The sequence below is a fragment of the Theobroma cacao genome, chromosome 4 (genome assembly GCF_000208745.1).
Source record: "Theobroma cacao cultivar B97-61/B2 chromosome 4, Criollo_cocoa_genome_V2, whole genome shotgun sequence".
Lineage (NCBI taxonomy): Eukaryota > Viridiplantae > Streptophyta > Magnoliopsida > Malvales > Malvaceae > Theobroma > Theobroma cacao.
The window spans coordinates 22,969,926-22,983,733 of NC_030853.1; the positions used below are offsets into that span (position 1 = coordinate 22,969,926).

General features: G+C 32.5%; 2 protein-coding genes across 2 annotated transcripts; both read left to right on the plus strand.

Annotated features, from left to right (window-relative positions):
- Positions 348-4,898, plus strand: LOC18602239 (probable serine/threonine-protein kinase WNK5). The gene is made up of 7 exons (XM_007033497.2): positions 348-1,301; positions 2,071-2,336; positions 2,427-2,650; positions 2,741-2,898; positions 3,000-3,315; positions 3,735-4,115; positions 4,244-4,898. The coding sequence occupies exons 1-7, from the start codon at positions 1,212-1,214 to the stop codon at positions 4,660-4,662; spliced, it is 1,854 nt and encodes a 617-aa protein (XP_007033559.2). The 5' UTR covers positions 348-1,211; the 3' UTR covers positions 4,663-4,898.
- On the plus strand, positions 10,506-12,847 carry LOC18602240. The gene is made up of 3 exons (XM_007033499.2): positions 10,506-11,221; positions 11,591-11,924; positions 12,388-12,847. Exons 1-3 carry the CDS (start codon positions 10,731-10,733, stop codon positions 12,610-12,612), a joined length of 1,050 nt encoding a protein of 349 aa, XP_007033561.2. The 5' UTR covers positions 10,506-10,730; the 3' UTR covers positions 12,613-12,847.

Sequence of the window (13,808 nt, forward strand, 5' to 3'; positions counted from 1 at the left end):
AACAGAGGGCAATAGCAGGTTGAGTGGACCATTTTTATTAGATGATATGTCATAATTAATATTAAAACCAAACATAATAAATTAACTCTTTCTCTCAATATTATGCATATATATATATATGTATCCAGGTTCAATCATCGATGGCTTGGAAATAAAAGAGCCGGCTTCTGATGTGAGCCTTAATTATCGCTAATAAACTCAGCCAGCCAAGGCCACCTGAATCCTGACCTTGACAGTTAATTCTACTCTAATTTAACCCCGTTCATTTTGTATTAATTTAAATCTGTCATTAAGACTCTGTCAAATTGCATCAGCTCTGTCATTTGGAGGGGACCGCACCGCATACAAACTAAAGCCAAAACTAAAACACAGCCCATCATCAGCTTCTGATTCTTCTTTGTATATTTCACCGAGCCCTCCACCATCTGTTCCCTTGACACAGTTTTTTCTTGTTAATTTGCAATCCTAAAAACTTTGTCTCTCTCAAATCTTTGATCTTCTGCTCATCCGAAATCTATCCTTTAGATTGCACTCTCCTCCACAAATGGCGCTGTCAAAGCGTGGCCATAGGTTCTTCAAGTTTAGAAGTCTAGTTTCTTGCCCAAGTCCCACATATCACAATCTTTTCAATTTGTAGAAAATCTAATCTTTTTCCCCAGAAAACGATTCTCCTCCACAAACCAGATTTGATTTTGCTCTCAACAGAAAGCTTTTGTTTTACCATTGGCTGACACGAAATATTCCCTTTCCCCAACATACCAGCCTCTCAACAGTTTTTCAACAGTTTCCTTCGGGGCTCTCTTCAAATCTTCTTGGGCAGTATCTGCATATCAGCATATATAGATTCTCCACTCTTGTCGCTCTCTCTCAAAGACTAGATGATTTCCAAGGACTACTACTACTTCTCACGTGCAGTTGTGGAAATGGCTTGGATTATGCTCAGCGTCGATTACTCGAGGCTCTTTTGGTTATTGTTTGGTGTCTTTTCCTATGAAAATCATGAAGGAAAGCCTCGGATCATCTAGCACATCACCCACCCGTCAACTTTATTTCGCCCATAATCTATAATTCTGCCTGCCTGCCTACCGTACGCCCCTTGCTCTTGAATTATACTAGTAGATAATTAAGTATATTAGTGATTTGAGGATATTACAGTAAGCCAGAAACTGGAACCTAGAAGAGAGGTTTTGAGGGTGCCTTATCTCTCAGACATGTACAAAACACGTCTAGGAGGATGTGTCGATGGAGTTCAATCCCAGCTTGGATACGTTGAAACCGATGCATCTGGTCGGTATGGACGTGTAAGTTTTCTTCATTTGACTCTTAATCTTTGCTTTTTGATTGATGCATGAATATGAATTGAACACGATTTTCGCTTGCTCAAGGCTCCCACAAAATCAGCTTTTTCAGTGGGAATGAATCCCAATCTCTTTTGCAATGATGATGGAAAAATTGCATGGTCATATTGATTTGAGGATACCCACTTTTCACTAACAATAATTCTTTGGCACAGTTCTTTTGGAGATGTGGGGTTTTGATTCTTTGATGTGATATTGACAATTTTTATGAATGCTCATTTATTTTAATTAATGTAAAACGCTAGCCTGCTTTTAAGAAGACAACTTGACCATGTAATTTTCTTGATAAGCATAATTCATAATTATAGATTTGTTTAGGATTATTTACCAAATTTGAACTACTTGATTTGGTCAACGGTGTCGTGAGATACTGTAATATCTAAAATAAGTAAATAACTCTACTACACTGTTACTCTAATCTAGCTAATGCACTGAAGAGATTCTTTCAATTTGCCTAGAAAATTCGGACAACAAATTATAATGTTAATCTTGTAGATTTTTTCAGTATAAATGTTGATGAACTCAATTATCAATATGATAGATGCCGAGACATGCAATTTATTTTTTGATTCCATAGAATATACTGATACAGGATCCATTAATTTCATGATCATAACAAATTAGTGAAGCAGACATGTAAATGAAGAAATTATGCATTGTTTAAGTTTTAAAATGCCTGAATCTGTGATGATGCGAGAGATTTTCTTTGCAGTTCGGAGAGATTCTTGGTCAAGGAGCCATGAAGACAGTGTATAGGGCATTTGACAAGGTCCTTGGAATGGAGGTGGCGTGGAATCAGGTGAAGCTTAATGATGTCTTCCGTTCACCAGAGGAATTGCAACGACTTTACTCTGAGGTTCACCTCCTCAAGAACCTCAACCATGATTCCATCATGCGATTCTACACATCTTGGATAGACATTGATCGTAGAACTTTCAACTTCATCACTGAGATGTTCACCTCTGGCACCCTTAGAGAGTAATCACAGCACCTTACTGTCAATTAAACAGATAGTTAATTAATTGCTATTGTTGTGTTTTTTTTAATATATTGTAAGATATAATACAGGTATAGACAGAGGTACCAACTTGTGGATATGCGAGCAATTAAGAACTGGGCTCGCCAAATTCTACAAGGTCTGGCTTATCTGCATGGCCATGACCCTCCAGTGATCCACAGAGATCTTAAGTGTGATAACATCTTTGTCAATGGTCACCTTGGACAGGTCAAGATCGGTGATCTAGGATTAGCTGCCATTCTTCGTGGGTCACAACATGCCCATAGTGTTATAGGTAAACCTCTCGATTTCCATCGTCTCCTAAGAAAGGTTTCTGATTTCTAACTAGCATATTTATCTATCTTTAACTTGCATAAAATACTAGGTACGCCAGAATTTATGGCACCGGAACTATATGAGGAGGATTACAACGAGCTAGTGGATGTGTACTCGTTTGGCATGTGTGTACTAGAAATGCTTACTTCTGAGTATCCATACGGTGAGTGCTCCAATCCGGCACAAATCTATAAGAAAGTGACTTCGGTGAGTGCATCCAAGCTCATTAGTTTCAATACTATAATAATAATAATATATTAACCACCAAATTAGTCCTTTATATTTATATTGCTTCTTTATTCTTCCAGGGAAAGTTGCCAGAGGCATTCTACAGGATTCAAGATGAGGAAGCCCGGCGATTTGTTGGAAAGTGCCTGGAGAATGTTTCCAAGAGGTTGCCAGCCCATGAACTCTTGCTTGACCCATTTTTGGCCTCTGAGGAAGCAAGTCCGTTGCCAATCCCAAGAGTCTCGAGCCGAAAGCTAACTCCTGATGGCCCAGTCAGAGAACTGGCGCCTTCTGTGGAGGTTGATCCAACAAGGAGTACCGATATGTCAATAACTGGCACAACGAATCCTGGAGATGACACTATTTTTCTCAAAGTACAGATTACAGACAAGGATGGTACTGCCTTAAACTTCTTGTGCTGCACACTTCCTTTTGGGTTTTAATATGATAAGTTGATAACAGAAGTTTGTGATTGCATCTATTTCTAAGTCGTGCATATTAATGCCATCAATCAACATCATGTGTATATGAGATAATCTAAGATTTGGTGTTTATCTTTGACTTCTGTAGAAGATTCTTTTTAACACATTGGGAAAAACTCTTCAAGTAGTGGAGAAATTCCTTTTTGTAATCATGTTTTTGTACTATTGTCCACATAGTGAAGAATTTCATCCTAAGTGGCTTAAATATCAAAAACTTCTTTCTTCCTTAAAAAAATTTGTTGGACTAATATAAATTTTTTAATTTCGACAGCAGCCTGCAAACTTTTATCCCGTATGCCTTCTATATTCTCAATTAATGATCCTTTCTTACAGGTCATGCTCGGAACATCTATTTTCCCTTTGACGTAGTGAATGACACTGCAATTGATGTTGCCTTGGAGATGGTGAAAGAATTGGAAATTAATGACTGGGAACCATTGGAGATTGCTGAAATGATAGAGGAGGAGATATCTTCCCTTGTTCCAACTTGGAAGGACTTGGGCTCCTCTCAAGTCCATCATCAGCACAGCTTCAAGTACGAAGATGAAGAAGAAGATGATGATGATGATGATGACCAAACCGGAATTCGCCATCCTTTCTATGCTACCTCCTCCCGTTCTTCCTCCCAAGTTTCCATCCCAACTTTCCTTTCTTCCTATGAAACCCAATTTTGTCATGGCAAAAATGTGACTTCTAGTTGCAATTGGCCCCAAGGTATGGTATAGCTTGGCCAACACTTGAAAATCTATTATTTTGCTTCTTTGGTTGAAAATATAACACAGATAGCTATCTCAGTCTTCTTTTGCTGTCCTACATTTGACAAGGCATGCTCATTATTGCAGAAGATGTATTTAGCAATGATGATGCAAGTTCCAGTTGCTCCATGAACTCGCTCCGATATTCTAGCTTGAATTATGAAGATGACTTTGAATGGAGTGCTCAACAGGGAGAGCACCCTTGCATTCCAAAGACCCTCAAAGCTACAAGATTCTGTCCATCAGAAAGCACGAGTGTTTACAGCCACAAAAAAAGGAATGCACAACTTAATTCATGGAGGTTTTCTCACTCAAATGACCAGCGGAAGCTAACCAAGATTCGTTCACTTGTGGACATACGTAGCCAATTGCTGCACAGATCAGTAATGGCAGAGTTAACCAAAAGGCGCTTGTTTAAGACCATCGGAGCCATGGAGAACATTGGATTTCAGGAGCCGAACGGATGCTTCGGTGGCAGCCTCACGGGGAGGATTTCAAGATCGTGACGAAAATTATGTGGGATACTTAGGTGGTTAAAATCCCATTAATCTCTCTGTTAATATTCTAGTTGCTTTATGCTGTGTTTTAAGTGTTGGTGCTTTGTCCAAATTAACTCTAAATCCTCAATCTGGTTCAGTGGAGTAACTAACGCAGATTACAGGATGCATCAGACTATGAAGTTATATTCCATAAAGCATCACTATATATATTTTGGAATGAGGAAACTTTATTGTTATACATATGCTCTGCCTGCATCTCTAATCTAAACATCAAACATAATTTTAGATGTGGATATGAGATATGTTTGCTGACCCTACAATTTCTGCCTTTATCTTTCCTATCTATTCTCATCCATATAATTATCAATAATCAAATAAATACAATATATGCACTCGAGTATTTGGTTCATTAAGTGGTGCATTATTCTCTTACTTAAAAAGTAAGATTCGAATCTTCTCTCCCTTAATTATAAAATAAATAAATAAATGCAATATATAATAGATGAATTAAAAGGTTATATATATATCAAAAAAGTTTGTAGGGAAAACTATATTATATTAGTCAACCATATGAATGTATAGTTTTTGTTGATAGAGGAAAAGATAAACTAGTATTAATTAAAGATAGTTATTTGCTTTGGTTGCAATAATTAAAAGTTGCTTCTACATTTATGATTTTAAAATAGTACTTAACCAAAGAAGATAATAATTCTATTAAACATCTAGTAATTTTTTTTCATTAAAAATATATTATTAAACAAAATAAATGTGAATTGGAGGTTTTCATTTTTGTTAGATGATGTATATCAACTTTCTAGATGCAGGACTTATACTTAGCTAAATGTTAAGGGAATTTAAACTGTTACACAACAATTAGATATTGTTGGGATTCGATCTTATGCTTAAACATTAAATTAATTAAGAAATTAAAAATATAACACAACAAAAAAATAAACTAACATTTAATCAAAAAAACAATCGAATCTTACAAGATTAATGTTTGTATTTTTCATGTAATTTTCAAATTAATTATAAACACTCATAAGTTTAAGAGTTATATACATTGCTTTAGATATGGTAATCAAAAGCCAATTAAATCCAAAAGGCTTGTGATGAAGCAATGAATCTGATAAGAGAAATCTTTGCTTCTTCACTTTTAGGATTTATCAAATCTTCAGTCGCAAAAATGTTTGGCTTTTAAAAATAATCCACACAATGACCAAATAAGATCTTCTCAAAGGTAGGATTTTACGTGTAAAGTTTTAATTCCAAAACAAAAAAAAAACCAAAAATTCTTATCGAATCTTGTTTTTGTCATATAAAAAAGACTATTTTTCTTTTCTTATTTTTATGAAACTGCTAAGAAGTGGTTGGAGGCTTAGAGTTTTAGTTGGCTAATATAATAAATTTAGATAACCAAACTATGTTGTAATCCTAGATACAACAGTTGTATTTTAATTTAATTAAGTCTTTGTGAGCTTAATTAATTTCTCAGTTTATTTTGATTTATTCCAATTAAGTCCAACTTAATTGATTATTCTTATTTAATTTTAATCATGTCACTTAATGTGTGTGATCTATTACAATTCTAACATGTTGACAATAAATACAAATCCTAATCAAATAGTAATTTGATAATTAATTTATATTTATCAATCATGAGCGACATTTAGCAATACATCATAACCACCTAAATGTTAAAGGGTCAATTAAAGAATTTGACAAAACCCTTCAGTGATAAACGTTTTAGTGCAATACAATCATTTCATCAAATATCTCGGATATGTTATAAAGCATGACTTAGTATCTACTTATAACATTCCATATTAGTTCTCATAATTCATGACTAACATTATGAATTTAGGAAACTAACTTTCCTCAAATTCATCATGCATTGCCCAAAGACTTTATATAAGTTAATCAAGAATTGAAAACAAGTGAGATACATCCCTTCATATCACTTAGGGTGATGAATCCTTTCTTGACCACTCATTCACAGTCACATGCTTCATTGCATGCCTAAAAACATTTTGTTTAGGCATCTAATCACCTTTAAACCGTAGTGGTGAAATCAAAGGATGTCATTCCCTATACAAGATAATCTAATGTCTCAAGTCTGAGGACTAATTGCATGATTATCACATGAAAACATATTCTATAGACATTTGAGTGAAATACCAAATGGAGTTATCATAGTAAGTCATGTTCAGTAAACTTGTTCTTTAACAAACACCCACATGTTATCCTCAAGTATCTCATATACTTCAATATATGAGATCGATTACTTACTTTTCAAGTAAGGAGGCTTAACATGTATTAGTCTTTTAGCATTATCAATGCCTTGTCTTGACAATACAATGACCAAGAATAATTTTAGGAACATGGCTTTGATGTATAGTGATATCATAATTGTAATAATTTTATAATGTTCTTACAAGGCCTTTATGTTTCATGAGTTTCATCCAATTAGTATTTAATAACTCCTTATTATTGCACTAACATGAAGGAAAACCTCTATCACATATAGTTATGTGATTAAGTATGCATTAAATGACAACACATATTCCTTGACTAATCCAATTTGCTCAAGGGCATATACCAACAGAGATGTCTAACTATGGTAACAATTTGCTCTTCTTTTTGCCATATACATATGTTTCCATTTTGTTTATTTCTGTTATTGTGTTATATTATATTATTGAACTACATGAATGTAAGGTTTTTGTTGGTAGAAGAAAAGATAAATTGGTATTAATTGAAAATAGTTATTTGCTCTGGTTTTAATTACTGAAAACCTGCACCTACATATATAGTTATAAAATAGTACTTATCTAAAGAAGATAATAATCCTATCAAAGATTGTTAGATGTATAATAAAATATTAAGAAATGAGAGAGTATATAACTTATACTATTAGCAAATTAAGATAAACAATTTTAAAAAATAGAGCAACAGTATAATGTAAAGATCTTACTAATGTAAAATAGTTACTAATTTTTAATAGTATTTGTCTTTTATATATAAAATGAATGACTAAAGGTTGTTAAATTTAGTTGATTTATTTAGTCAATGATGATTGTGTGCTATGTATATTGAGAAATGAGTAGACTTTGTTGACTTTTTTATTTTGTTTAATGAATTGAATAGATATTTATTGAAATTTAAACATTTATATATAAAAGAGATGTCTAAATATTATAAATTCAAGTTCATGTAGAATAAGAGGATATAAACAGAAAATAATATTAAATGAATATATCCTCTAAGTATTAAAAGTTAGCAATTATTGTTTTCAAGTATTTTTTATTGAATAAATAAAAATAAAAATAAAAAACCCTTCAAATGTCAAAAACAATGTAGTTTTGATATAAAGTGTACAAAAAAATTGATTCAATTGAGAATGACAAATATTAACCAATTGACCCAATCAGTTATCCTACTTAAAACAATACTTATCCAAAGAAGATAATAATCCTATCAAAGATTGTTAGATGTATAATAAAATATTAAGAAATGAGAGAGTATATAACCTGTACTATTGATAGATTAAGATAAACAGTTGTAGAATATAGGACAACAATATAATATAAAGCTCTTATCAATATAAAATAGTTACTAATTTCTAGTAGTATTTGTTTTTTATATATAAATGAATGTCTAAAGGTTATCAAATTTAGTTGATTTGTTTATTTAATGATGAGTATGTGCTATGTATATTGAGAAATGAGTAAACCTTCTTGACTTTTTCATTTTATTCAATGAATTGGATGAATATTTATTGAAATTTAAACATTTATGTATAAAAGAGATGTCTAAATACTATAGATTCAAGTTCATAAAGAATAAGAGGATATAAACAAAAAAAATATTAAATTACAATTGATAAATATTAAATGAATTTATCCTCAAAGTATTAAAAGTAATAAATTATTGTTTTCAAGTATTCTTTATTGAAATAAATAAAAGTAAAAAATAAACCTTTCAAATGTAAAAAACAATGTAATTTTGACATAAAGTGTACAAAAAAAATTAATTCAATTAAGAATGACAAATGTCAACTAATTGACCCAATCAATTATCTTACTTTTATATATATTATAGATATATACATGTTAAATTATTGATCCTAAAAATTTAAATGAAAAAGCATTTTTATAATAGTTTAGGCATATATTTTCCTAGTGATATAAAAAAGTATTGTTATGATTAGTTCAAACAATTATAAATCTTAAATCTTGTTTACTGAAACATGGTCTTTGCCTTGACCCTTACACACAAAGCACCTACATTGCAAAGAACGATTGCCTCTTTCCCCCTGTCTTTGCATTTAGGAGAGAAAAAAAAGGGCCCAAAACTCAAGTAAGAGGCCCAAAAAACCTTGGAGGGATACCAAGCATTCGAGAGTTAAAAAGGAAAGAGAAAGTGTCGCTGCAACGGTACAAAACGGGAGACAAACTATTGTTGACAAAGTCTTGCGTCGGTGCTTTTAGATCTCAAATTCAACTTCCACCATCTCTACAATTTATTCAATTTTGTGTTGAATTTTTTCATATATTATATATATTGAAAATTGGTTGATTGTGATAAAATCAACTTATACATGTAGTCTGATAAAAAAAATACTATTTTAACAATATCAAGGATTCCCTTTTATTTATATAGAGATACTACAAAATTATAATTTACAACTTATAAATAGAGAGGTTTTAAATTATTTGGGTGTGTTTAATAAACCATTGAAAAAATTTTGAACCATTAAAAATTAAAAATTTTTAATGATTAATTTAAGTTTTTCATTACATTTGATAATTTATTTTTAGGAATCACTTAGTGAAGATTTTTAATGAAAAAGTATTGAAAATTGTAAGTAGCTAAAAGTCACTTAATATACTAAGTCAATTTTATTTAAAAATTATTATTACTTAATTAAATTAATTATCAATAAAAAAACACTTATAAAATCATAATTTTTTCAAATAATTCATGAATTTTTTCAAATATTATACTATTTTTAAATGACATTTCTTTACGATAAAGTAAAGCACTTACTAGGGAAAGGAATCCCAAAAGATAATGTGGCCGCATTGTCCACAATATATTATTAACCCCTTCGAGTTGGAAAACCATAAATGAATTTCTCTGTAACATATTTTGCTTTAGGATTGCCGTGGGTGCATGGGCCATGCAGTTTGAAAGCTGCAAAACCGGAAAACAGAAAAGCTGAAGCTTTGTTTCTCCGTGTGGGCTCATCCTTCATCATAACTAGTTTAATTAATAGTTTGCTTTATTTGACCCGCAATTAATTTCCGAAAGCGAAATCCCAACCCTTTTGCTTATTATTTTTTTCTTCTAAACCAAAAAAGAAAAAGGCAATTAGCTTTATTTCTCTTCAATAGGACTCCTCATTCTTTCTAATTGTAACACTTTCAACTTTTTTTTTCTTTTTTTCTTCTTTTTCTTTTGACCAAAAGGATTAATGAAAGAGAAATCTCTACTTTTTTATTTATTTTTCTTTTTGACAAATTAAACAGGAAAAAAGATTACTTAAAGCTATGTTTTTAGATGACTTAAATGTATATACATTACTTGAATCCTACCTTATCTTTTTAATTCTTTTTATATGAATAAATTAATAATTATCTGTGACATATTATTACTTAACTAATAAAGTGTTTTTGGGAAAAAAATTTGCAACCTTTTGTTGATGCCAAAAGATGTCTTTCAAAGGTTTTGACAAATAAACCTTCGACTAACATTATTAGAAAAAAATTAAAAAATCTCCATGTCACAACTCAACTATTATTTGGGCACAATGTAAACAAAGGTCGGATCTTTAATGACGTGGCGAAATCTAACGCATCCTCGGCATCCACTCTGGCAGTCAAAGTCTTACACGTGTCAATAGAAAATAAAAAAGTCAAAAGAATTTTCATCAAGTGCAATGGACCTCCACTTCACTGCGACAACAACTGACAACGAGGACGCCGCGCCTACTTCTACCTTTCTTCATTTTCATTTTTCCTTATTCCAATTTCTTCCTCTTCTTCTTCTTCTTCTTCTTATCGTACGTTTCCATGGCTATCATACGCTCTTTGAGCCAGCTTAACATCAAGGCGCCACCTCCATCCCCTATCCCAACGGCCAACGGCTCACGCTCCGCTGCCAACGAAACCTTCACCGACTTTCTCGAGAAGTCGTTACAAGTCCCTGACCTCACGCTACCAGAGTCCCAGTCCCAGGAGCGCCACCACCTGGCCTACCCACCCTATGAGATCGACTTCCAATCGCTCTCCTTAAGAGAGACCAGTTCAGTGGAGCGGTTGCTGCGATCGGCTCGGGAGTTGGGTGCGTTCCGGATCGGGTGCCATGGATTTATTAAAGGCGAGGAGTTGAGGGCGTTGGTGAGAGAGGCGGCGAGAGTATTCGGGGTGTTGGAAGAGAGAGATACGGGATTTAGGAGATATTTGTCTGGAAAAAGGGAGGAGATCGTTTGGGTTCGTTGCAAAGACGAGCGGATGGAGTGGGCACGTCAATACATCGGCGCTCCATTGTATCAGAGTTTCAGGTAAAAGTCACGACCTCGTACACAGGAAAAATTACTACCGAAAAAGGAAAAGTGCTTCATGGCTCTGGGTATCAAATTTGGTTGGGCTTTCCAGCCCAACTACAGTAACGGGCTACATGAAGGGGTGGAATAGATCATTATTTGGGCTACTTTGTAAAACTTGGGTCAAGTTTGGGCTGCAGTGTTCTTTTCCATTAGTTTGTGTCAATTTAATCAAGCTCATCTCATTATCAAAAAGAAGAAAAAGGAAAAGCAATCTATGCAGAATCATGGAACAGAATATAACTTTTCTTTGTTAGGTAAAGTGTGGGCTTGTGTTTTGATGTTTTTGGGTACTTATTAATTCTTCTTCTTCTTCTTTTTATAAAGTGAAAAGATGGAGAAAGTAGCGAGTAAACTGGACCAACTTGCGGAGGAATTGGGCCAGATTTTGGTCGAAAACGCAAGCGAGCAACAAAGGAAGAGAGTGCAAAGAGGGGAGCCCCTTTTGAGCATATACAAGTACAACCAGCAGGATAAGATCATGGAACAAAAATCACAACTAAATGAAGAAGAAACCGGCCATTCTTGTCATAATTATACGTTAAGCCTCCACCTTCCCACCAAGGATTGCGAATTCTGTGTCAAATCTGGGCCATCAGGACTTCTAACTTTTGATGCAGGTCCGGAGACTATTATTGTCACAGTTGGACAACAACTCGAGGTAAGTTATTTCAATTCAATCCTTTTCATGTCAAAGCTATTCTTGCTTTTCCTTTTGATACTTGGTTAACTTTTGTGCTTAGTTATTTATTTATATTCCAAATCGCAAAATCCTTTTACATTATGGTAAACGTTTTTGACAATGAACTACCAAACGTCTCGAATGAATAATAAACTTTATTATCTTTTAGATAAGTTACTAAAAAGTCCCATAATCATTGCATCAATTGAAATCACCTTAATTAAGGTAAGAGCTTTGAATTCAACTCTTTGAATAGAAGATACATGCACTTATTGGTTAAATCAAATGCTCGAGATTTCATTAAATGAGTATACCAAAACATGAAATTTATATGCATAAAATTAACCTTAAAATGTGAGCATGCATTAGTATCATGGAATTTTCTATGAGCCAAGAGAAATTGAATAAAAGCCTAAAACATGCACTTGTGTTGTGGCAATAGGAATGGAGCTTGGGAGAATTCAAAAGTGTTTCGGGGCGAATTATTAATCAGGCAGAACTGCGTGGATCCCAATCCTTTTTCTCCATGGAGCTCAAGTGGTCTTCTTTAAATATTAATCGTACTTATAAAACAACTTACCAAAAATTCTCCCTGGCAGATCAATTCTTGATTGCACTCATTATTGTTTTCCTTTATTCTATTTTTATGTTAAAAAATTCTCGATGATTACATTCAAATTCTCATAGGCAAAGGCTATATATCACATGAATTGGCGTGGAAATTTTTTGCTTCTTTTTTTTTGGTCTACATCATACGTTTGATGTACAGTGTTTGAGGCTTTGAGCAATGGATTGAAGAGTATTGTTTGAATGGGGAAAAGAAAGGAAAAAATAGTTTGATTACATACGATAGTCTTGTGTAAGCAAAAATAAAACCTTGTACTATATATTGCTTGATTTCTTTAATAAAAAGCATATACTATAGTTTGATTTTTTTGAATGGATGCCTAAATAGCTTTTCTTGTTCTTCTTTCCTCTTTGTACTTAGGCCCCTTAATTTTATCAAATAAATTATTTGTTCATTAATTATGTATCTTTAACATTTTTATTACTTTTCAGAATTTTATTCAACAATAATTCTTTGGTTGGTTTCTTCAGTAATTATAAATATTTACTTCTCATAGAACCCCTTTGTACATAATGCATTGCTTTAGTTTTCCGTACATGCAGTCCTAACTTTTATATAAGCGCTCACTTTTTAATTTAAGCTTTTGTAAAGATATTTTCTTGCATGATATTTCCTTATAGTTTTTTCATACTATTAAAAAAAGAAAGTAGTTTCTAGTTTTTCAATCTATGAAATGCACAAGAAATAAAGATTTACAATAACAATACATATTAAATAATATATAAATGTAGTTTAACATGTAACAATAATGTACTGAATACATAAATTTCATAACTATCTTTTATATAATTTGTTATTAATTCCTAATGATATAGTTTGTAATTATAACTTTCCTATGAAAAATTAAGAAAACAATTTAAAATTTTGACATTTGTTTATGAAAAATTAAGATTACAATTTAAAAAATATATATATTAAAATTGATGTCAACATTTTTATTGTAAGGCTTATTGCCCCCTTAAAGTTGATTCTCTTGACTCTAACCTGAGAGATATGTAATAACTCTCGTCATAAAACCACACTCTCTGTCCAAGATTCAAGCATGAGCTTTCCAAACGAAAATCTCAAATTTTAAACATTGAAATGTCTATTTATTTTCTTGGTTGAAAGTGCTTTATTTAGTTAAGTAATTTGTTAATTTGTATTTATTTAACGCAGCTCATATATTCATTGAAAACAGAGACAAAGTTAACCAACTTTTATTGGAAAGACTAAAAATTTTAAAAACTAATATA